The sequence below is a fragment of the Gossypium hirsutum genome, chromosome D09, assembly GCF_007990345.1.
Source record: "Gossypium hirsutum isolate 1008001.06 chromosome D09, Gossypium_hirsutum_v2.1, whole genome shotgun sequence".
In the NCBI taxonomy this organism is placed as follows: Eukaryota; Viridiplantae; Streptophyta; class Magnoliopsida; order Malvales; family Malvaceae; genus Gossypium; species Gossypium hirsutum.
Window position 1 is genome coordinate 51,475,755 of NC_053445.1, and position 22,762 is coordinate 51,498,516.

General features: G+C 31.7%; 4 protein-coding genes across 6 annotated transcripts; 3 read left to right on the forward strand and 1 right to left on the reverse strand.

The window, feature by feature from the left end:
• Positions 1–4,022: 4,022 nt before the first annotated feature.
• On the forward strand, positions 4,023–7,844 carry LOC107941832 (probable serine/threonine-protein kinase PBL1). The gene is made up of 5 exons (XM_041101311.1): positions 4,023–4,253; positions 5,233–5,906; positions 6,305–6,559; positions 6,751–6,873; positions 6,954–7,844. The coding sequence occupies exons 2-5, from the start codon at positions 5,277–5,279 to the stop codon at positions 7,593–7,595; spliced, it is 1,650 nt and encodes a 549-aa protein (XP_040957245.1). The 5' UTR covers positions 4,023–4,253; positions 5,233–5,276; the 3' UTR covers positions 7,596–7,844.
• Positions 7,845–8,210: 366 nt separating this feature from the next.
• LOC107941824 (F-box/FBD/LRR-repeat protein At3g52680) lies at positions 8,211–10,129 on the forward strand. Of its 2 annotated transcripts, none has more exons than XM_041101313.1 (4): positions 8,211–8,288; positions 8,714–9,384; positions 9,477–9,629; positions 9,706–10,129. In XM_041101313.1, exons 2-4 carry the CDS (start codon positions 8,734–8,736, stop codon positions 10,015–10,017), a joined length of 1,116 nt encoding a protein of 371 aa, XP_040957247.1. In that variant the 5' UTR covers positions 8,211–8,288; positions 8,714–8,733; the 3' UTR covers positions 10,018–10,129. The 2 variants fall into 2 exon arrangements, with proteins under 2 accessions (XP_040957247.1, XP_040957246.1); XM_041101312.1 differs by lacking the exon at positions 8,211–8,288 and adding an exon at positions 8,347–8,524.
• Positions 10,130–12,239: 2,110 nt separating this feature from the next.
• LOC107941819 (elongation factor P) lies at positions 12,240–14,525 on the forward strand. Of its 2 annotated transcripts, none has more exons than XM_041101314.1 (7): positions 12,240–12,495; positions 12,588–12,665; positions 12,818–12,924; positions 13,396–13,473; positions 13,645–13,746; positions 13,947–14,028; positions 14,210–14,525. In XM_041101314.1, exons 1-7 carry the CDS (start codon positions 12,345–12,347, stop codon positions 14,236–14,238), a joined length of 627 nt encoding a protein of 208 aa, XP_040957248.1. In that variant the 5' UTR covers positions 12,240–12,344; the 3' UTR covers positions 14,239–14,525. The 2 variants fall into 2 exon arrangements, with proteins under 2 accessions (XP_040957248.1, XP_016730928.2); XM_016875439.2 differs by having other exon boundaries at positions 14,214–14,525.
• A 1,002-nt stretch (positions 14,526–15,527) lies between these two features.
• On the reverse strand, positions 15,528–19,743 carry LOC107941826 (vacuolar-sorting receptor 1). The gene is made up of 8 exons (XM_016875445.2): positions 19,337–19,743; positions 16,870–17,556; positions 16,690–16,778; positions 16,532–16,601; positions 16,359–16,442; positions 16,178–16,263; positions 15,805–16,095; positions 15,528–15,724 (listed from the first exon to the last, which is right to left on the reverse strand). Exons 1-8 carry the CDS (start codon positions 19,632–19,634, stop codon positions 15,671–15,673), a joined length of 1,659 nt encoding a protein of 552 aa, XP_016730934.1. The 5' UTR covers positions 19,635–19,743; the 3' UTR covers positions 15,528–15,670.
• Positions 19,744–22,762: the final 3,019 nt, after the last annotated feature.

Sequence of the window (22,762 nt, forward strand, 5' to 3'; positions counted from 1 at the left end):
AGAATAAAGATTGTAAATATAACCTACATTCATACATACAAATATTTCAACATCTTACACCAAAAATAAAAATAAAAATTTAACATCTGTTTAAAGATAGATAAAAGTTAAATTATTAAATTAAGTATCATATTAACATTATTTCTCAGTAACATCTTATTTAATAATATTTTATCTCCAAAATATTTTTGAAAAATAATACTAAACTGACTTTAAATTATTTTTAACCCTAACCAAAATATTCAAAGTTTGTTACTAACATACAGGAAATAATTAACCACATTATAACATCGGCTGCCAATGCCATCATTAAGACAAATTGTGGGTGTAAGTAACTTCCGTCACTCTTATGACAGCTAGCCCCACAAAACCCATCCATGAATGAATGCACATTTTATGATAATAGATAAGTTCCAACAACCCAAACCTCTAATATAACATAGATGGAACATTTCACCAGTCTCTCTCTCTATTTATATATTATGCTCTTTAATATTTCATTATATCAAGGACGGCCAACACCAGCATTTGTTCCTTTGTCCAATGTGACATTGACAATGACCCTGTCCATAAAAAAAAAAAGAAAAGAAGGTGGTACTTTAAACTAAGCTCAAGGTTTAGTAGCAAAGTTTGGTGGTTTGATGATGCCATATTTGAACTTTGAAGACTAAGTTAAAACTTACTGGTGGATAGTTCCAACAGCTAAATGCCAACAACTTCTACATTCTTTTCTTATTTTAACTGCATAAACATTGTAAAAAAAAAAAAGCTAGCAAAGTGTGTTCCAAAGAACTGGTAATTGGAATGGTGAATATGTGGTCGTCAGTTGGTTGTTTGAAAGCCAGTGGGAGCTCTCGTGGTCGTAGGTTCCACTTGTGTTGGTGACAGTGAAGCTCATATACTTGAATGGATACTCAAATGATCCAAGTGGAAGTGAGGTCAGTCAAAACAGATATATATGGACCACAAGGCTTCATTTTCCGATTACCTTGGCAGCTCAACTTTGGAAATTCGATACCGTAAAATTCAAATACGAAATTTTAAGATTCTCAAAACTTTCAACTTTATTATTGAGTCAAGATTTCATTGACAAAAATTTATCCGTATCAATTAATATCAAATGGAAAATATATATCTAAGATCGTATTTAAATTTATCATTTTTTTCTTAAGTTAGAAAAAGAAAATACAAATTGATATACATATGATATATATTCAAATTATTTTTATCTTCTATTAAGAATAGCGTTTCAATATGATAATAAAAATAGGTTGTCCGGGACTCGAACCCGAAACTAGTTTGATGGGTAGATAATTTCCTTCGATTTTATAGATAAATAAGTATTTAATAATATGGTAAAAAAAGCAACCACTATTTTAAATACAAAATCAGTTTTAAATTTCAAAACATTAAAATTATTAGTTAATTATGTATTTTTAGTAGTTTATTTATTAATATGAGCATTAAATATTAATTCAATTAGATATAAAGCATGTTTAAAATTTGTAGATAAAATTTTAAAAGAAAATTTTCTTTGAGAATAACAAAAAAAACTTCTTATACATTAAATCCAATTTACTGGCTCACAATAAGAACAAAGCCAAGAGAGGTAAGGGACTTGGCTCATCCTTAAGTGAGTTTAAGCATTTTATTTTTTGAATAAATGAAAATTTTATGTTTTTGTCAATTCTAAAAATTAATATTTAATTTAAGTTTTTTAAAATAAAACTTTTAGATTTATCTCATTTAATCTATAATATTTTTAAATATTCTCCGTATTATATTTAATCTATTATTTGAGTCCTAAGTTAATGTAAAAACTTGATTGCTAAGAAAATAATATTTTATAAATTTAGTTAAAATATTTTTATTGTATAAATAGAAAATTCTAAATATTTATTTTATATAAAAAAAACATATACTAAATCCAAATATTCTCAATCTAGCTGTTCTCAAGTACACTAATTAATCATTACAATTCAACTTTGATTTCGTCTTCTTCTTTATTATTAAATTATGATTATTTTATTAGTATAAAATTAGGCCCAATCTAACATCAGTGATGAAGTATGAACAGTGAAAAGTAAGCCTAAGTGGGTCCACGTTTTTATTTTTAATTATTTTTCCCTTTCTTCCTCATTACGGGAAAATCTCCCCCACAAGCAAAGGACAAATTTGTTGTTTGTTGATGGATCCATAGGTCCCACCAAAAGCTTTTATCATTAAAACAATAGATCACAACCGCCCATCTTTTAACTCCCTATTTGATCGGACGTTCACCATCCACACTCAGATCCCTTTCTTGATAGCTCACTTTGTTTGACCACACCCGAAAAAAAAACATGCTTCTTTTTTTATTAAAAAAAGAACTAATTTTCCAAACTTTGACTGCCCTGCTGTCACTTCAATCGAGGCGCTCTTCGTTGAAAATAGACATTCGCTTCAAATTTACCCTTTTACCCTTTTACCAACTAATAAATAAATAAATTCACTTAAATCAATTTTATCTAAAATAAAAATATTTTATTTGATATCTTATTATTCAAAGTTAAATTCTGGTCTTATTTATTTCATTATACTCAAATCGAGAATTTAATTTTTATATTTTAATTTGAAATATTTTGTTTTTAATGCTATTTAGAAAGTAAAATTATGATTATCAAAATAGTATTTTTCATTATTCTTAAATTTTCACATCATCTTAATAAATTTTTTAATAGTATCAATGATTTTAACTAATAATAAGAAGAAAAATAATTAAATCATATTAAAATATAGAAATTAAATCTTTAAATTAAATATAATACAAGCACTTTTATTCAACTACTCGTAAATAGTGTAAGTACTTTTTTGGTACGAAATTAAAGATTCATAATCAAACGGTCAAATTATAAAGAAAGAATATATATTTTTTTTGAAAATGTTATAAGCTTTTTTTAATTTTATTTTATAATGAACTAAGAAAATAATAGTTTATAAAAGTGGAGGACAAAAGTGTAAAAAAAAGAAATGAGAAACAGATTTCTGTTGCAAAGAGATTTAATATTAATGACTTGGGATATTTAAATATTAAAATATATTTGAAGTGTTCATAATATTTTCATATTTAAAATTTATTGTATTTTTTTAAAATTAATTTTTTTATTTTTAAATTAAAATTTCAGATTGAATTATTAACACGATTAAAATTTTCTATTAAATTCTCTAGTGTAACATTTTGAAATTAAAAAAAACTTAAAAATGATATTGCAATAGATTTAAATTTAACAAATAATTTTAATAGTATTAATTACTCTTAAAAATTATCAACATTTTAATTAAAAAAATATTTGAGCTAATTAATTGACATTGTAAAAAAATTGAGATGCTAAATTATTTCAAATAGTTAAGTATATAGACTGAATAAAATAGGGATATGACCATTATTATATAATCTAAAGTTTTAGAGTAGCATAAGGATTAAAATTGAAAATTTACCATTTTTCTAATAAAAAAAGGAAAGTGAGTGGGTATTCCACATGTCAGCATGAGGAAGGTTCTTTGCACCTTCCTTTTATATATATTTATAAAGAGATGCATTTGTTGATAGGTTAAAATTGAGATTTAGTATTTATATTCTATAAAAAGTTAAAATTTTAAAAAGTTTTTTATTTTTTAATTCAATCATTATTGTTGTTTATTTTAATAAAAAATTAATATATTTATTTTCTGTCAATTATATACAATATTAGGTAAGAATAGTCTAATTAACATATCAAATCGATAAATTTTGATAAAAATATTTAAAATATTAATAAATAAAAATAAGTTAATTTTTTAAACTTTTAAATACAAAGATTAAATTTTAAATTTTATGAAAGTACACTAACTAATAACATATTTAGAGAATGTTGATAATAAAAAGGATAAGTTTTAATTGTTAACTAAAATGGAAAGTTTGGTTGGTTTAAGACTTTGACCAGTACACATTCGATACATTTATTTTATTATAAATAATAATAATAATAATAATAAATATAAATAATATTGTTCTCATCTTCCGCCTACTTTTCTCTCTTTCCCTCAAAAACCTGTCACTCTCTTTAAACGGCTTTTCCCATTAGCTTTCTTTGACTTGCAAAGTTGTTTTTTTTCTCTTCTTCAATCAATCAACCAAAAACCCAAACAGGATTTCTGGGTTTCAGCTTTCACCGTTTTTGCGCCTTCTCGATTTCTCTCTGAAAAGTTTTGCTTGTATGACATGCTTTCATAAGGTTTGATTCTTTTCTTCTTATGTTGTTATTACTGCTGAAAATTCATTAATGATTTCAGATTGGGTTTTGCTTCAAAATTGTGTTTTTTTATGCTTGATTTGTTTCTTTTGTTATTGATTAAATGTGTGTGCTATTAGCTCTGCTTTATGTTAAATCATGCATATCTGATTAGAGATTGGTAGATGTGATTTCTTTTCTTTTTCTTACGATTGGATTTTATTTTGGATCTGGGTTGAGGTTTTTTTTTTTACCAGATGCTGGTTGAGGCATTTACAATTTTTGTTGTTACAAAAATATATGTTGATTTGTGGAACTTTGGATATTTTCTGGTAGATTAAGAAAGTGAAAATTCCCTGCAATTCTATGTACGATTAAATTGGGTTGTTTTCTTCTATATGATTGATGTTTGTTTTGTACTTGTGGAGCCATGTCAAAGGTTTAGTGATAAACATGCATTGGAAAGTTATAAATTAGTTTGTCAGCTTATGCACTGAATTATTTTAGTGTTTTAAGGAGTTTTCTGCCTTGATAAATTAGAGGGGTAATGTGTCACATTTAGTTAATGTAATTGCCTTGACAAACTAGTTGGAATCGATGCCGCTGTCGAAGAATCGATGCACATATTGTGTTGAAGATATGGGGTTTAGATATCATTTCGATCGATATCCGCTTCATGTAAATCGTTCGGTAAATGAAGCTTTAAATTGTGTCATAAATGTTCCATGGTTCAAGATTTGTAGTCTAGGCACCGGGAATTTCGGGTTGTGTTAATTTCGTTGGTCGATATGAGTTGTTGGTCGATATGAGTTGTTTGTCTGATATGGTAAGACAATGAATTACTCGAATCCGTTTTCCGTTCTACTCGTACCCTGTTTGCAATAGGTATCTTATGCCTATTTAGTAGAATGATTTCTTTTCTCACTAACTTGAAACTTGTATTGATTTGTGTGCTTTCTTCTTCTTTTTTTCCTTCTGGCAGAAACATACAAGATTTAGATATAGTTTCTGGAATTTGTATATAGGATGGGTTGTTTTACTGTTTTGAAAGGTAAGAAGAAAAAGTATGAGCAGTCAGTTTTTGTGAAACCTACCGCTCGCAAGGAGCAGATGCCCACCACACTGCCTGAGCCCCAAGTTCAGCCCCGATCACTGCAATCTGCACCCCCGAGTTTTAAAACCAGAGTAAAACCTATTCAACCTAATAATAACAAGGCAACCAGCAATAGGACGCGTACATTGTCTGCTCCATCAAGTCTCAACACCGCTGAGCAAGATGCGCTTGTGTCAGTTGAATTTGAAGAACAGGAAGAGTTAAAGAGTTACGTTGGAGTAGCAAAGGAACAGCGATCGCCAAGTCCACAACCGCTGCCGCTTCCATCCCCACGCAGTTCTGCGCTGAAGACAATGGGAAGCTTTAAAGCAGGGAATGCCACTGGCCCTCTTTTTGCCTCTGGACCACTGCCCCTGCCTCCCTCTGGAACACTGCGAAACTTCTCTTATGAAGAAATTTCAGCTGCTTGCCATCATTTCTCTTCTGATCGATGCACATCCGAGGGTCTTTCTTCTGTTATGTATAAGGCTTCTTTTGGAGATGACTCATCAAGTTCAAAAAAGTTTGAAGCCACTGTTACTCGCCTTCATCCATCCACTCAGGTACAAGAAAATTTCTACTTATTCAAGTTTATGGTTTATGGAAGACTCTGCATATTGATTTGTGGTCTCCAATTTAAAGAAGGAAGTTGGTAATTTAGATTGGTTTGCATAATTTTCATGATCCTTCAATGCTGCTATATTAAACGAGAAACATCATGTTATTGCTGGTCCTTTATGTTTTATTTTTCTATACATTCAATTTCAATACTTTGCTAATGGAATCTGGTTAACACACCTGCCTCTCATATGTCTGCCAATAGTTGAAATTGAAACTATTGCCATCTGAACTGTGATGGCAAAATGGATTTTAACAAGTGTGAATATTGTGCTCGTTACGCTGCAAAAATTAATGGCTGCAAAAATCCCAGTCTAACTTTTTCCTTCCTGTTTTCTCATAGGGTTTAAGGGATTTTATAAATGAAGTAAATACTCTTGCAGCATTGCAGCATCCAAACCTCTGTAAATTGCTTGGATTTCATGCGCATGATTCAGAACAAAGAATGTTGGTCTATGAGAGGCTGTTTCATGGAAGTTTAGATAGGCTTCTATATGGGAGATCAGATGGACCACCACTCGATTGGAATACCCGAATGAAAATTGCTTTATGTTCTGCACAGGGTCTTACTTTCTTGCATGAGGAAGGACCATTTCAGGTAGTTCAGAATATCTATGTGCTTCTACGTTTCAAGATGATAAAACTGAATGAGATCTTGTCATGGCAGTTCTCATAGAAATAAGTTCTGGCTTGTTTGACGTAGTCCTTTTGGGAATCTGCTTTTGTTTTCCCGATTACTGTTCTGATTTTATGCATGCGTAATAATGGAATTTGTTCTATCATATGCAGGCAATGTACAATGAATTTTCAACTGCCAACATACAGATTGACAAAGATTTTAGTGCAAAGCTTTCAGGATATGGGTGTGTTGGTCATATCCTAGAGGCGGAAGAGATTGCTGCTAATTCATTCGTAAATTATCCTACCTCGTAAACACCATAAAAGTAACTTGTTTGGGTTATTTGTTGTTGATTATATCTCTGTTGGTGCAGGCTGTGGCGAATCTGTCGGTAGAGACCCTGGAGAGAGGATGGCTAACTCCAAAGAGCAATGTTTGGACTTTTGGAATTGTCCTACTTGAATTACTTACCGGCCGGAAGAACCTTGACACCCGTCATCCCAGGGAAGAGCGGAACCTAGTGAAGTGGAGTCGACCATTCCTAGCTGACGATTGTAGATTATCACTCATAATGGATCCTCAACTCAAAGGTCGTTTTCCTATGAAAGCTGCACGCACAGTAGCCGGCATCGCACAAAGATGTCTCCAAAAGGACCCATCAGAGAGGCCTACCATGAGAACCATAGTTGAGAATCTCAGAATCATCCAAGACATGAAATATTCCTGTCGGTTTCCTCTCCAAGAGCCCGCTGCAATTGCTGGAAAGCACATGTTAAGGTCGCCTAGTCTTAACGGGATCATCACCCCTGCTACTGCACCCAAGTTCGGTTTCTCACCGTCACCACCATCAGGAATCCGGCTGTCTGTTTCTCCTGCAAGAGCAGCTGCTTTGCCATTGATGCTTCCACCGCGAGCTTGTTCCTCTACCCTCTCACTTGAGGAACTCGAAAGGCAAGAAAGTAGGCGATCATCATCGTCAACAACCCTTAGAAGGGCTAGTGTGGAAGGATTTTGATTGTTTATAGTATGAACATTTTTTTTTTTCAATTTTTTCTCTTAAATTCAACACCAACATATAGAATATAAAAGATGTGGTTCATCCACCCATCCCTCTATATTTAGATAATGAAATAGAGAGGATGCTGTTTTTTGTAGATATGAGTGCATAGCTTGATGTGAAACTGGGTCCAATATTTTCCTCAAATCCAGAATGCAATCATATATTTATATAAATATATACACAGTAAATTATAAGTTCATTTCATATTTGTGTCTAGACGGAATTAGCATCTTTTATGATTGTCCACTTTCTTTTTCGCTTTTGAAAATTATTTATTTTATAATTTTAATTTTATTACTATAACATTTTTATTATTTTTGGATAATTTTAGATAAACATTAAATAAAATAATTTGAATATTTTATTTTTATTTATAGAAATAATTTATTACAAATATAACTTTTTTTTCTGAAAATTTTATATTAAATAAATATTAAATATGATTATCAAACATATTTTAAATTAATATTGATTTGTTTTTCAAAAAAAAAAAATCAAACACTTATTCGAATTATAACTTAAAGAGGCCAATAACTAAAGCCCAAATTATATACCTATCTATATAATATGATATAGAGTAATATTTTTTTCATTTCACTGTTGCTCTGATCCACAGCTTCTATGGTTTTGTGGAAACGTTCATTCCTTGTAAGTACGCTCTGAATATGGTCTAAATTTTCCATTTGTTATTTTTCCAGCATGAAACTGTTTGCTATAATTTTATTTATTTCATTTTTCTTCTATAATCTTTAAGAATCCAGTCTTCTTTCACGTGTTCCCCACTTTCTTCTTGTTACTTCAACTTCTTCTTGATGATCTTTTATTGTCTTCTACGTTTGGCCAACTTCCAAGCCAAGAAAAAAGAAAGGGGAAAAATCAGATCAGTAAGATAAACCCGTATTTTCTTGTGCAAAATTCTTTCTTCTTCCTCTATCCATGCATAGTTTTCTTGACCACCAATCAACTAGTTTCACCATTTTATATCATCTTTACATTAGTTAAACAAAATCTTGAACATGCTTATTGCCTTTGCCATATGAATGCTATATATATTGGTTGGTCTTGTCTTGCAGATTGTTGTAGCACATAGCAGATGGTAATGGCTACTAGGAGGAAGAAATACTGGAAGCGCAATACGTACTACTTCAGATATCGCCGACGTCTAATTTTGGAAATGTATAGGAAATACAGCCAACGATATAAAGACTATTTCCGTTACCAATTAAGGAAAACACTACATCTTGGAACTCGAAACGATTTCATCCGTTTCCATATCCCCTCCTATGGTCGTTTCCCTAATCTGAAAGTCCTAAACCTCAAGCTCCATCTTACACTACCCACTTGCGTGTTTTTGAATAGGTTATTTCGTAGCTGTCCATTGCTTGAAGACTTGTATATGGATAGTACTTGTGTAGATAATTTTGACCAAACTTTCAGATTTTGTATACCAACTCTGAGGCTTTTGCAGTTGAAATTGAATGCTGATGAGTTTCACAGCTGCAGGCATAAAGAGTTCATCTTCAACACCCCAAACCTTGTATCCCTTTCCATTACAGGTCCCTCCTTGTCTTGTTTTAGGATTCATGATATACCCTCCAACCTAATTCAAGCCAACTTGTCCATTGGGAAGTCTAGTTACGTCCATGATTTTCAAGTTTCCAAGGACGAAGCTAGCCGAGTGATGGAAGCTCTCAAAGGAGTTAGAAATGCTGTAGATCTAACTCTTCCGTTTGGTACTACTTCTGTATGTACTTCTTCTTAATTTGCCTTACATGTGAATTTAACTAAACCAGAAACCTTAAACCTTTAAAACTATTTTGTTGTTGTTGGTTGAAGGCTCTCAGCTATTGTTTTGATGATGGTGATGATTTCCCAACATTCCCATATTTGCGAGACCTTCAGTTGGGTATCGATTATTACTTTGGATGGAAATTGTTACCCTACTTCTTGGAAAACTCACCTCTTTTGCGATGGATTTCGTTGAATAGGGTAAGTAATTTTTTATATGTGTGTGTGTTTCAAGGTAAATGGGTATGGTTACATATATAATTTCTGGTACATGTAGGAAAGTGAGTCGAAATATACTACAGCAATGGCTGAGGGGAAACATAAGGAAGCTGATGATACATATGGTTGGAAACCACCAAAGCAAGTACCAGAGTGTTTAATGGACAAGCTTAAGGAAATCGAGGTGAGGAATCTATGGAGAAGAAAAGCAGAAGGCGAAGTGGTGAAGTATTTGCTGGAAAATGGGAAAACATTGGCGAAGATGAAAATCAGTTTTGAAGAGGATGGTATTAGTGATGAGATAGATGAAGATACAATTGAAAACTTTCCAAGGGCTTCTGAAAGTATGATATTGAAGATTTCCGATTAATAAAACCTTTTACTTTTGGCTAAGAAAAAAGAAATTTCTGGGAGTATATACTGTAAAAGTGAAACGTGATGTGAAGGATATATACATTTTGCTGCTTTTGTTTTGTTGATAATTTCCCATTGTTACATTTGTGATTTCAAGGTCTTTGAACCGCGAACCGTGATATATGAATGTACATAGTAGACAGATTCCTGCACTAATAAACTGTTAAGTTCCGACCTCAAATCAAGCAATCGTTGGTCAGAAGGCTGCTGCCACCGAACAGAACCCATGCGCTTCTTCAAACCACTAATCCTAGAAGCAAAATTAACAGGAAGATGCTTCGGCCACTCAAGCAACGCTGTACCACAAGCCGTAATCTTATAAAGCACGCTCGCGTTGAGCAGTTAGCCCAAGTTCGGGTGATCACATCATCAAATCCCGTCTCCAGAAGCCATGTATTCTCAAAGCGGAAGCGCTGAACACGATAAACTGGGAGCAACACAAGATTAAGCAATTTCCTGTAAGGGAATAGGTGGAACCAGCTGGGGCATGCGAACGCCCTATCAAGCCTCCCTAAAACTAAACAATCCGAGCCCCGAACTCTTTCACACGTATAACCAACACCCGTAAGCGGAATTTCAAACAAATCACAACTGGCAATACATTCTCGGAATCCCTCGTACCACCTTGGCGGATACTCAGCACCACCCCACTTATCTGTAATCGAAAGCAAATTATTGAAGTCACAAATGCAAACCCGGAGAAGAGTATTCAATTGTGCCAAAGAACGTAACAAATCCCAACTAGCACGCTTCCTAGATGCCTCAAGAAAACCATAAAACCCTGTAAGCTTCCACTTAGCATCATTCAGGCCATCAACAAGCAAATCTATACTATTATTTGAGTAACCTGTAACGTTGACCTTATCACTGGAGTTCCAGAAAACCAACTCTGTCAACGGAGACCAACCAAAAAAAAACCTTAACAAGTAATTTTTCTTTTTCAAATTATAACTAAAGCCCAAATTATTCTTTGTGAATAAAAATTGAGAGCATTTATTCAAACACTTTGCGAGCGCTCTTTCTGTTGTTCTCTTGTAGTTTCTTTTAGCACAATTCGCTTCCGCTATACAAATTGGTGCCTTGAAGGAGTTCTAAGAAATCCTCGCTTTTGGGCGTAAAGGCTGACTTGGGCGAATTTTGACGAACGAATCGCCGCACGGTTTGCGAGACGAAAAGTTTAGCCCCGTGACAAGTAACTATCTATATATAATATAAGTTTAGAGAGTATTTTTTTTTTCATTTCACCGTTGCTCTTTTCTACTGCTTCGATAGTCTGGAAACGCTAATTTCTTGTAAGTATGCTCTGAATATAGTCTAAATTTTCCAGTTGTTATTTTTCTAACATGAAACTGCTTGCTATAATTTTATATCATCTTCACATTAGTTAAACAAAATCTTGAATATGCTTATCGCCTTTGCCATATGAATGCTATATATATTTGTTGGTCTTGTCTTGCAGATTGTTGTAGCACATAGCAAACAGAGCAAGTGGAAATGGCTAGGAGGAAGAAATACAATTGATAAATTTATAAATTTATAAGATAGAAAAAATAAATATCTGATAAATTTATCCGAAATTACAAATAACAACAATGTTTGGAGTAAAATTTTTAAATATAGAAATTAAATCTCGAATTCTAAAAGAAGTACAAGCACTAATAATACATTTTAAATCTTTTAAAATATCATCCTCGCATATTTTTATTTTAAGTTATAAAAAGTTTTTATATTTACCAATAATGTTAGTTTAGGTTTAAAATTATCAATTTTGTAAATAAACTTACAAATATTATATCATTAAATTGCATGCTTTCAAGATTGATTTAAAAAAAATAGATTTATTAGTTATTTTTTATTAATAATAAATATAATAATCATAAAAGAATAACAATGTAAAATGATAATAGTATATCATTGATATCAGAATCCTTTATTAATTAACTCATAAATATTATATTATTAAATTGTATGCTTTTAGGATTGTAAATTTTTTTATAATAAAATTATTAGTTATTTAAACTTTTTAAGTATAAGGATTAAATCTTAAATTTTATTAAAATGCAGGGACTAACAACAATTTTAACCTTTTTTTAATTACATAAGCCCAAAACATATGTTTGGGCAGCAAGAAAGAACAGGTTTTGCTTTTTAGCCCAAACAAATATCAAATAAAGAAAAGCAAAAAGCCCAATCCTTCCCTTTCCTTTATGCCTTATCTAAACAAAGAAACACTTCAATTTTCAGAGACATTTTCTCTTTTCTCAAGCTTTTTCCCAAATAGCCATGGCTATGGCGATGGCGGGAACTGCAACCTTCAGTATCTCATCAGCTACTTCAATCTTCCGGACTTCATCTTCACTTAAATTCTCTTCAAAACCAATGCTTATTCCAATGCGTTTTTCTCCAAAAACCCAATCTCCTCCCAGAACTCTCCGTACATTTTCCACTTTCCCCCCTTCATTTCCTATACATTTCTGAAACACCCTTCTTCTTCTTTTTTAATAATGTGTTTTAATTTGGTTTCAGGGATTTACGCTTTGACTAGTAACGATATCAAAGTGGGTACTAACCTTGAAGTTGACGGTGCTCCTTGGCGAATTTTGGGTACTTACTTTTTTTTTTGTTTTTCTAGTTGTTTCTACAAATTATTAATTCCCATTCTGTTTATATGCTTGGTTTTGAGTATGGAGTAGTGGGTATTTTAATTTGTATGTGATTATAGTTTTTTTCTGATATGAAATTCTGGTTCTTTGTAGAGTTTCTTCATGTGAAACCTGGAAAAGGGGCTGCATTTGTGAGAACCAAAATGCGCAATTATATCACTGGAAACACCGTGGAGAAAACGTTTCGAGCTGGAAGTACGGTAATATTCAATCTCTAATTCTAAATTGATGTATCGCTTAGCTGTCAGCTCTTATACATTGCTATTTCAGCTTACACTTTAGTAGCATTTAGAGGATAAAAGCTATGTTACTCAGACTCGGGTCTGAATATATGATACAGGTATATATCCAATACGGGTATGGTTAGATTTTTCTAAGCTTTTCAATGTATTTGGAGCATCCTTGTAGATTATATCCCCTTATTCATGTGCCGGTTATGAGCACTTAAAAGAAAAATGAAGAGTTCAAGCACCGTAGAATGAAAATAGGTCATGGAGTTTCTCATAGAGTTAGTTAAGTCATTTTAAAAATATTGGACTTGGAAGGATCCTTGTGTTTGCCAGCATCTTATATACTGCTGCCATTTCTCCTTTGTTTCGATTTGAATACAAAGCCTTTATGAATACTTGTAGTTTTTTCTTCTTTTCATGCCTATGCACTTGTTTTTACAGATTGAGGAGGCAAACGTTTTCAAGGAATCGAAGCAGTTCACATACAAAGATGGTTCCCAGTTTGTCTTCATGGACCTGGTAATTTCCACTAAAATCATATCCCTGTTAGATAGATAATATTAATTCAATTCCAGAGATATGGCTTTTTTACCCATCAAATGAAAATTTGAAGCAATGCCATATAGTTCATGCAGTAACTTGTAATCTTCTGCAAAATCAGTCTTATAATGATGTTTTAATTTCTTACAGAACACATTCGAAGAATCCCGTCTAAATGAGGCAGATGTAGGTGACAAGACGAAGTGGTTGAAAGAGGGAATGGACTGCAATTTGCTCTTCTGGAATGGAAAGGTTTACATATATATGCACACACATATAGTTCCTTTGTTACATAGTAGACATCTGCATTGTATGTATACTTAACGTCATCTTATCAGTACCGTATGCCTGTATATGTGCAGATTGTTGTATCTGGTAATTAGCAGCAAAGATTAGCATAACATATTACTGTAAATTATGCTAATCTGTCTACTGCCTACACTTTGTTGTAGATTATTGATTTTGAGCTCCCCATCACGGTTCAGCTTACTGTGGTCGACGTTGATCCAGGTCTCAAAGGTGACACTGCTTCAGGTAATGTAATATGCTTCCTTTAAGGTCCCAACTCTTACCCCATTATGTTATTGGTCTAATATGTTCATGGTCCTTCGGGTTACTTGAACTTTTCTTTTTTCTTGAAGTATTCATGTCTGGCATTTTTGTCCGACACATAGATGACTTTGGGTTTTGTTTGACATTATCTAACAATCTCGAGACAGGTGGATCGAAGCCTGCAACTGTTGATACAGGCGCAGTGGTTAATGTTCCGCTATTCGTAAACATTGGTGATGAAATATTGGTGGATACAAGAACTGGGCAATATATGAGCCGTGCATAAGTTTTTGGCTTCGAGAATTCCTATAATTGCCTTTTTTCCTTTAGTGTATTTCTTTATGTAAATTAAGATTAGACAATGCCAGATTGTTGTACCCTAAAAATTTTATTTGAGGAATTTGCACCAAGCCCTACCCTAGTGGATTGGTGAGAGGTTGCGGCCATTTCAAATATTATATGGTTTTATATTCTGTGCATCATTTTGATTTTCTTTTATGGACTTTTAGTTGTTAACTGAGTGTGGTTTTACAAAGTGACAATTTTATTACACAATTCTATACCCACTGAATTTATATTACAAATTGTTTTCGTTATAAGAAGAGGTTATCATGGCCGGGTTCGGGTTGAGTCTCAATAGAATTTTAAGTCTTTTTTCTAGGCTTGGGTTTGGTTTGGCCCAAAAAATGGTCTAAAATTTTACTTAAGCCCGGTTCAGATAAAAATGTTAAAATTCGAGTCTGGTTTGGTCTGATCTGCTTGTATTAACATTTTTATATTAAAAAAATTATATAAAAGTAAATTTAAAAAATATAGTACACTAAAAACATTAAAATAAATGTTTCCAACAAATTGAAAATAAATTTAAAAAATTATTTATATTTAAATAACACTAAGATAGGTGCAACTTGGCAAGTAAATATCTCTAAAATATTAGCAAAATTAAGAATAAAATAAGAGTTATACAATATCCAACAGATAACAACAAAGTAGTAGTAATATAATAGCAAAACGGCACTAAAATAGTGACAAAACAGATAACAACAAAGTAGTAGTAATATAATAGCGAAATGGTGCTAAAATAGTGACAAAACAGCAGCAAAAAGATTATAAAAAAAAACAGCAGCAAAAGCAACAGATTTGTAGAAACTTACCATAGGCTCGGCCCGTTTAGAAAATGGGTCTGGTTTTTTGCCTAAGCTCATTTTTTAGGCTTATATTTTTGTTCAAATCCTCCCTTTTTTCGAGTGAACCTTCAGACCAGATTGGGTGACCCGGTCCATGATTAGGTCTAGTTATAAGTAGAATTAAGTATTGAAAAAAATTATTCTGCTTGATATTAGTAAATTTTGGTTTTTGAATAGTTATTTAATAGTTTTACTTTTACTAACACGATATTCTATATTATTTTAGATAGAATTTGGATAAAAATGAAATATCATAATTTAAATATTTATTTTCTTTTTCTATTTAATAATAGAGGTGAGGGAATGAGTGTCATACTATCTCGTGCCAAATACAAAGCTTTAACCATTTTTTTATATACGTATGGCAACCGACTGAAATTATTATTATTATTATTATTATTATTACACATAAACTTAATGGTCATTGGTAAACCTTGTTATGCTTTGTTATTCAGTGCCGAGTATTGTGCAAATCTTGGAATCCATGTGGTCTGCATCAACAAATGAAAATCACCTCACATTCTAAAACCTTTAATCTATGGGGAAGTAAATACCGAAGCAGCGATCTTACCAGGATTTTGTATTTGTAATATGCATATCCAGCAGCTCCAGCAACACCTAGTCCGAGAACTATTGCCCAAACGACGATCTCACTAGGATTACATCTTTGTAAACAAAGTTTCTTCCTCACCAAGGAAATATATTTGCTTTCACAATACGTATAACCACTGTCTCTAGTTTGTAAACTAGGTTTCTTTCTTGTCAAGTAAACATGTTTACTTTCGCAATGCGTATAACCGTCTCCGTAATACTTCACACCGTTTACAACGGGGCACTCGCATACTCGTCCACGGATGGTATCCTAAAAGCAAAAAAGGTATTAGCAAATAGGTTAAATTGAACATATGGTCGATGTAACAAGAAGTTGCCTACAAGGAACATACTCTGCATGCAGTAATGTTAGCAATGTTGTCCTCCCAGCACCCACCGTTGTTTTCCGAGCACCGATTGGTTTCTATATCCGTTAAGACTATTCATTTACAATACAAGTACAAGTTCATCATTGTCTGATATAAGCGACCACAAGAAGAAAATGCTCGTAAATCGAGTGCAATAGATGATAACCTTCACTTAAACAAATCGCTTGCTCTGTGGCATCTTGAAAACCTGCACAAATTGCCTTGAGAACAGCTCCTTTCTCCAACTTCCCTAAATCCATCAGAAAAAGGCACCGGTTATGCAAGGTAATTCAGGCAATCATGTTGCTGACAACGATGAAAGTAAATTTGTATTTGAACCTCGATACTGCCTGTTATTTATCATTAGAGTTGGCAACATAGTAACATCTCCACGGTTGCCTTCCCCAATCTGAAACCGAAATAACAGCCTAAGTCAGACTCTCAATGCCAAGGTATAAACAAAGATGGTACGTATAAAATTTAAAAAATAACATGACCTGTGCTTTTTGTTCAGCTTCAAGAATCGGATTCTGTGCATCAGCCTCGGTGTCTCCAATACAATCGTCGATTTTAGTAACATCAATACCTACAAGTTAAGAAGAAATAAAAAGCAATTGAAGTGTGCAAGTACAGCTAGTACTTTTTTACAGTTCATTATGCATAAAGATGTAACCTACCGAGAGATCGGATAACTTTATCTGCACACTCTTTAGTATACTTGTCTATCCACTTGCAGCGGATCGCAAAGTCTGTAACGTAATCCCACCAAAGCCATGGCTTTCCACTTTCCTTTGCAACTTTGAAAAGGCAAGCTTGTCGAAGATTTTGAATGACAATATCTTTACCGTCATATCCTCTGTTAGGATAATACTTGAGATCCGGAGCACAGTACCTCCCATGATTGATGCATTGCGTTTTGCACTGTTCGGCCAAAATAAAAGATGCAGGGCAATACCAAGTCATATAATGTGGGGTGAAACGAGTGTACCCTTTCTGCTCAAGTATTTGAGCAGCTCCCTTGAAGTTGTTGATGAATTCGAGCTGGCTGTCACATGTTGGCCCGCACTCATAGTCGCCGTTGGTCCAAAACTCGTACTCGACCAGCTCATCAGGACGTAGAAGAGGCTCCCTCCAGTGAAGGTTTATATCAACATGGTCCCAATTACTAAGGGCCTCCTTGATTCTGTCACCTAGTGATTTAGTAATGAGAGCTGATGGAATGGCGATGTCCTGCACGTATCTGGTAGCAAGAGTTTCTTCAGGGGTATTCAGGGTTATCAAGGGCTCATTACAGTCATCGGCGATGAGAATGGCAGCAGCTCCAACTTGCTGAGCATTCAGTGCCTTCAAGGCGAAGAAGCAATCTACCACAACAGCAACATTATGATATTAAGCAGGCGCAGTTAAAGCAAGTTGAGAAAAGCAAATACTAGCCGGTTGTTGACATTTTTGGTCCCTAGTCAAAATAATAAAATGGCGTATTAGGTTTTTAAAGGTTGGAGAATAAACTTTTTAGGTCCCTTAAAAGTGTAAAAAAAAGTCTTGGGCCCTCAAAAGCTAAAAATAATAATTTTTGGGCCCATTAAAATTTGGTAATTTTTTTTACTTTTAAAAGTTAAAAAAATTTTAAGACCCTTAAAAACTAGAAAATAATATTTTAGACCTCTTTTAACCTTGGGCCATAGGCAACCACACCTTCAGACGACCTCTAGGGCCGGGTCTGACAAAGACCTAATACTAGTTTAAATCCACACACAAGGCAATGACAATGCTAAATTTAACAAATGCCAACTCCCAGCTACTTCTAGTGGTGAGACTGAAAAAAGAATGAGCATTGACTCTAATCGGCAGAAGATTGATCAATTTTTTTATAACTGCTTTCTCCTCTAAGGCACGTGAAAGTCGACCCTTCGTGTTCATGCCGCACGGTCTAATAGATGTCTCAAAGAGTGGACTAAAAGAGCAGATATTCCCCTAAGAGCGGAAATCCCGCATCCAAAAGACTAGCAGCGTATTCGTCGCAAACCGTCTTTGTCCAATTCTTCCATCAATCCCATTCCCCTAACAGCTTATATAAGTATAATGTAGCCATTTATTTAAATACAATGTAACCTTGGTGGTGACATTGCTGAAAAGAAAAATTACTTACTTTAAGCATAAATCGTAAAATGGACATAAAATATATTAAAAAATTCGAGTGGAGAGAATTAATTTTGAATTGAGTTAATATGGATTGAGTTAATTCAGATTTGAAAATTTTTACATATTTTAGATTAGGATTGTTTTGAAGTTTAGGTCATTTAAGTACAAATTATTTGAATTTGTAATAGAGCTATTTCTAGTACGGATGGTTTCAGATTTTATCATTTGAATCTTTCAAGTTAAAGTTAGAAGTGTTTGAGTTGTTTAATTTTTATGGTTAAATCAGAATTAAAGTTAATTAGATTGAGTTTTCAAATTTAGATAATAAAAAAAAGACTGGACTAAAAATTTATATTTGATGCAAGATACACTTAAACCGTAGTAGATAATGTTGAGTTGCTGAAAATGAAATTTTTATTTTCAACAAATATAAATTCCAACCATGGTTAGTAGCTTGAGTTATAAGGAGTTGAATGTTTCTTAAGTAAAGTATTGAATTTAAGTTTTATGGATATAAAAAAACAATGCTCCATTTAGAGTTTTGATTTGGCTTGACTTCGCGTTTAGTTAGATTTATTGTAATTGTAGTACATAAATATTAGAATGATACACTCACGAAACTGGTAAAAATATATTTATAAAAAAATCATGTAAAAATAAATAATTTTTATCGAGAAGTTAAAAACCATAATGTCTAAAGTTCAAATTCACTTGGTATGCATTCTTTTTTAAATTTATAAAATATTTTTTAATTATTTTTCAGTTAAATAGATATAAAATTAAGTAACGTTGAGGAAGAGTATCTGTTTTGGAATGTCTCACTCTTTCAACAATGAAAGTATTATTTTCGAAATATATATGTTTGATTTTTGTCTCTCTACTATAAAGAAAATTCAAAGGAATTCATAAAGTTTAGACGGGAAGCATCTACATCTACCCAAAAAAAAACATTTTATCATATAACTTTGATGGGTTCGAAAGATAGAATTGAAAGAAACAGACCTCCACGATCAAGAAGGAGAACAATGGGAAGTGCACCACGCCTTGATTTGAACGACATGCCAAATTGATCAAAGTTGATGCATCCACGTTTGTTTGCTTTAGGATAAACAACCATACCCACCAAGGTTCCACCGTGCTTAGGAACCCCAAAACTCCCAATCGAACTGTCATAAACCCCTACGATTGACTCCGCCGACGATGTCACTTTCAAACTGTTCTTCTCCACCACAAAACTGCCCAAACAATTCCCCCATAACAACATGCATACCCAAATTACTACCCTAAGCTTCTCTCTCATCTTTCCTTCAAAAACAAAATTTGCTCAAAGATTACCGAATCGTACAATCAATAACTTAGCATAAAAATGATCAACTTTTTTAAGATCTAAATAAAGACCCAGAGAAGACAAAAATGGAGTCTGAAGAGGGTTCCAAAGTATCTGTTTTTTATTTTATTTTATTTGATAAATCCAATGTTTGAGCTTTGACATATAATGTTATCGATTTATCATACATGACGAGAACAAAAATGTCTTCTTCAGTAATTAACTAGCGACAACGAGTCTTTTGCCGTTTAAGGAATCACTCAACATGCCTGCATTTTTTTTTCTTCTTTTTCATTGCTCGGTCTTAGAGAAGGTGGCACCCAAAATTACCACATCCATTACCGAAATTTACAAGTTAAAGCACGTCGGAAGTACTAGATCAAATTAATTCTTTTATTATTAAAATGATTAATTTAATCTTTTATACGGTTAAAAATAATCAAATAAGTCCATATTGTAACTGAGTTAACATTTATTGTATAAAAATATATCTTAAAATTTATATTTTTCAATTGCCGTTCAATTTCAAACAAAAAGATTTTATTTATAAAGCCATAAAAATTTCAAATATATTTATACTGTTAAACAGTAAATTATGTATTTTTTAAACAGAAAATATTAACTCTATTCTAGCTTGGCCTAATTTGATTTTTTTTAATAGTACGAGACTAAATTGATCCATTTAATAGTAGAGAGACTAATTTGATCAAGTTCCTGTAATAGAGGAACCTCCCAAGTATATTCATTGAAATATATATTTAAAGAAAAACAAATTAAATTAAATGAATTGTTAGTTTTAAAATTACATAATAATCTAATTAGTATTTAGTTTTAGATGTTTATGATTTTTCTAGTCTATTTAGGATTCATCTTAATTAGTATTTAGTTTTAAATGTTTATGATTTTTATAATGGTTCTATTTATATTCATGAAACCTTAAAAAAATAATTTACTTTCATGATAATCATGAGATTTATAATGTTACCAACCCTTTGATCAAAAATCAAAATAAATATTTTTAAACCATAGATTTATCACCTATTTTATCTCATCAAAATAAAATCTCTAACATCTATTTTTTTTTCATTTTATATTATTTAAATAATGATATAATTTTTTTGTAAAAGTCTAATTTCTAGCAGTTTTTTTTTTTCATTTAAAATTAAGACAAATATCTTCTAATAATAAAACTTTTTACTAAATAAAGATACCAATGGTTTTGTAACCAAATTCATTAGGTCACTGGTTTTTGGTATGACCGGTTGGTCAAATTTGATTAAATAAATTATTAAAAATCATAAAAATTATATTAAAAATAGAAAATTTTGATTCAATCAATTTGTACCAGTTCAACTTCTTTCATCAAAACAATGTATTGATCGGTTCTCGATCCAATTCCAATAAACTTGGAGCACACATCATATATTTATTCGCAAATTAGTAATAAAAAATAACTATTTGAACAAAGAAAATTAAAGAGTAAAATAATCACATAAGTGCTATTTTTTTTTTTTTTTGAAATCTATACTCTATTTGAATTTAGAGTTCTATAAAAAAATTTATATCATTGTTTAAATAATCAATAAAAAGAAAAAATGGTTGTTAAGTATTTTATTTTAATCAGGCCGGAAAAATGATAAATTCATGGTTTAAAAACATTCATTTTGATCTAAAAGTTGATAATATTTTGATTATCATTATTATCATTATAAAACTTCATATAATAGTTGTTATTTTTTTCCAATGATAATGTAACAGCCCGATTTTTTTTAGTAGTGCTTGAAATAGTGGTTTCAAGGCCACCAAATCCGGCAAGTAATTTCGTAAATATTATTATTTAATATTTACGAGTAAAATATGGTTTTAAAAAGGTCTTTGAATTGGTAATTTATGTTTTATAATGATTTATTAGGTTCGAGTTGTAAGACCCTAGGTCAAGTGGTTTTAAAAAGTGAGGTATCGGGACTTCGTTTCTATAAACCGAGTCATAAATATTTTTATAAATATTTACAGAGTGCCATTTAGGTGGTATTAAAGTTTCGTTGAAAATTTTTAATGTTTCGATAGTTAATTAATTAAAAAAGACTAAATTAAAAAAGGTGCAAAACTTGCTAATTATAATAATTAAGTGATTATATGGCTTGATTAATAAATAAAGGAGGACTTAAGTAATAAATATACCTAAATTAAGATGGTGGGACGGCATGTTAAAGTAAAATAATAAAATGTTTTATAAGTTTCTTTTTTCACCAAAAAAAAAAGTAAAATAATAAAATTAAATGATTGATTGGCAAAATCGTAATTTACTTGAAATTAAAATAAAACAAATTGGAATTTGAAAGTTATCTATGCATTCTTCTTCTATTTTCGGCCTAAACCGCCATAGGAGGAAGCTTTAAGCTGGTTCTTCATTTTTTTTTGGTTCCATGTGAGTTCAATTCTTATTTGTTTTTTTTTTATAATTTTTATGTTTTTGTGATCGTTGCAATTAGGTTCAGCTAACCCGTACATTCGTTTTTTATCCTGTTAAAAATTTTGGAAGTTGCCATTGATAAATATTAGATGTTTTTGATTAATAACATGGATTTGGGGCTTTGATTGTGTTGTATGGTGATTTTGTAAAGTGATTTTGTTAATTATTGATTTTAGGATTAAATTGTAAAAATATCAAAATATTAGGGTTTGATAGTGAATTTTGAGTTTATTAGGGGTTGTATGAGGGCCTATAATATTTGGATAGATTATTTATTGAAGAAAATTAGTTAATTTGATAGATTAACTAATTAAGGGATTAAATTGTAAAAATTGTAAAAGTTTGAGATAATTGCATAAATTCAAAAAATAAAAGGGTACTAATTGTAAAATGAATTGAAAATGAAATATATGCTAATAAATGAGTAATTCTATATTCTAGATCAAGATCCCATAGACACTCATGAAAAAAGGAAAAATAGCAAAATAGTCCTTGAACTTTTGCAATTACTACAATTCAATCCAGGTAAGTTCGTACGATTAAAATTTAACATTTTTATAAATTTATTATTAGTATTATGCATATATTCTTTTGTTGGAAATGAATTATTGTTTGAATTATAATATTG

Excerpts from the sequence above, each read along its gene's own strand:
- LOC107941832 (XM_041101311.1), top strand. The coding sequence starts at position 5,277 with ATGGGTTGTTTTACTGTTTTGAAAGGTAAGAAGAAAAAGTATGAGCAG. Across the intron at positions 5,907-6,304 it reads GCCTTCATCCATCCACTCAG|GGTTTAAGGGATTTTATAAA; the intron begins GTACAAGAAAAT and ends GTTTTCTCATAG. Across the intron at positions 6,874-6,953 it reads AGATTGCTGCTAATTCATTC|GCTGTGGCGAATCTGTCGGT; the intron begins GTAAATTATCCT and ends CTGTTGGTGCAG.
- LOC107941824 (XM_041101313.1), top strand. The coding sequence starts at position 8,734 with ATGGTAATGGCTACTAGGAGGAAGAAATACTGGAAGCGCAATACGTAC. Across the intron at positions 9,385-9,476 it reads TTCCGTTTGGTACTACTTCT|GCTCTCAGCTATTGTTTTGA; the intron begins GTATGTACTTCT and ends TGTTGGTTGAAG. Across the intron at positions 9,630-9,705 it reads GATGGATTTCGTTGAATAGG|GAAAGTGAGTCGAAATATAC; the intron begins GTAAGTAATTTT and ends TGGTACATGTAG.
- LOC107941819 (XM_016875439.2), top strand. The coding sequence starts at position 12,345 with ATGGCTATGGCGATGGCGGGAACTGCAACCTTCAGTATCTCATCAGCT. Across the intron at positions 12,496-12,587 it reads ATCTCCTCCCAGAACTCTCC|GGATTTACGCTTTGACTAGT; the intron begins GTACATTTTCCA and ends ATTTGGTTTCAG. Across the intron at positions 12,666-12,817 it reads TGCTCCTTGGCGAATTTTGG|AGTTTCTTCATGTGAAACCT; the intron begins GTACTTACTTTT and ends GGTTCTTTGTAG.
- LOC107941826 (XM_016875445.2), bottom strand. The coding sequence starts at position 19,634 with ATGAGAGAGAAGCTTAGGGTAGTAATTTGGGTATGCATGTTGTTATGG. Across the intron at positions 16,602-16,689 it reads AAGCTGAACAAAAAGCACAG|ATTGGGGAAGGCAACCGTGG; the intron begins GTCATGTTATTT and ends TTTCGGTTTCAG. Across the intron at positions 15,725-15,804 it reads ATTACAAATACAAAATCCTG|ACCACATGGATTCCAAGATT; the intron begins GTAAGATCGCTG and ends TTGTTGATGCAG.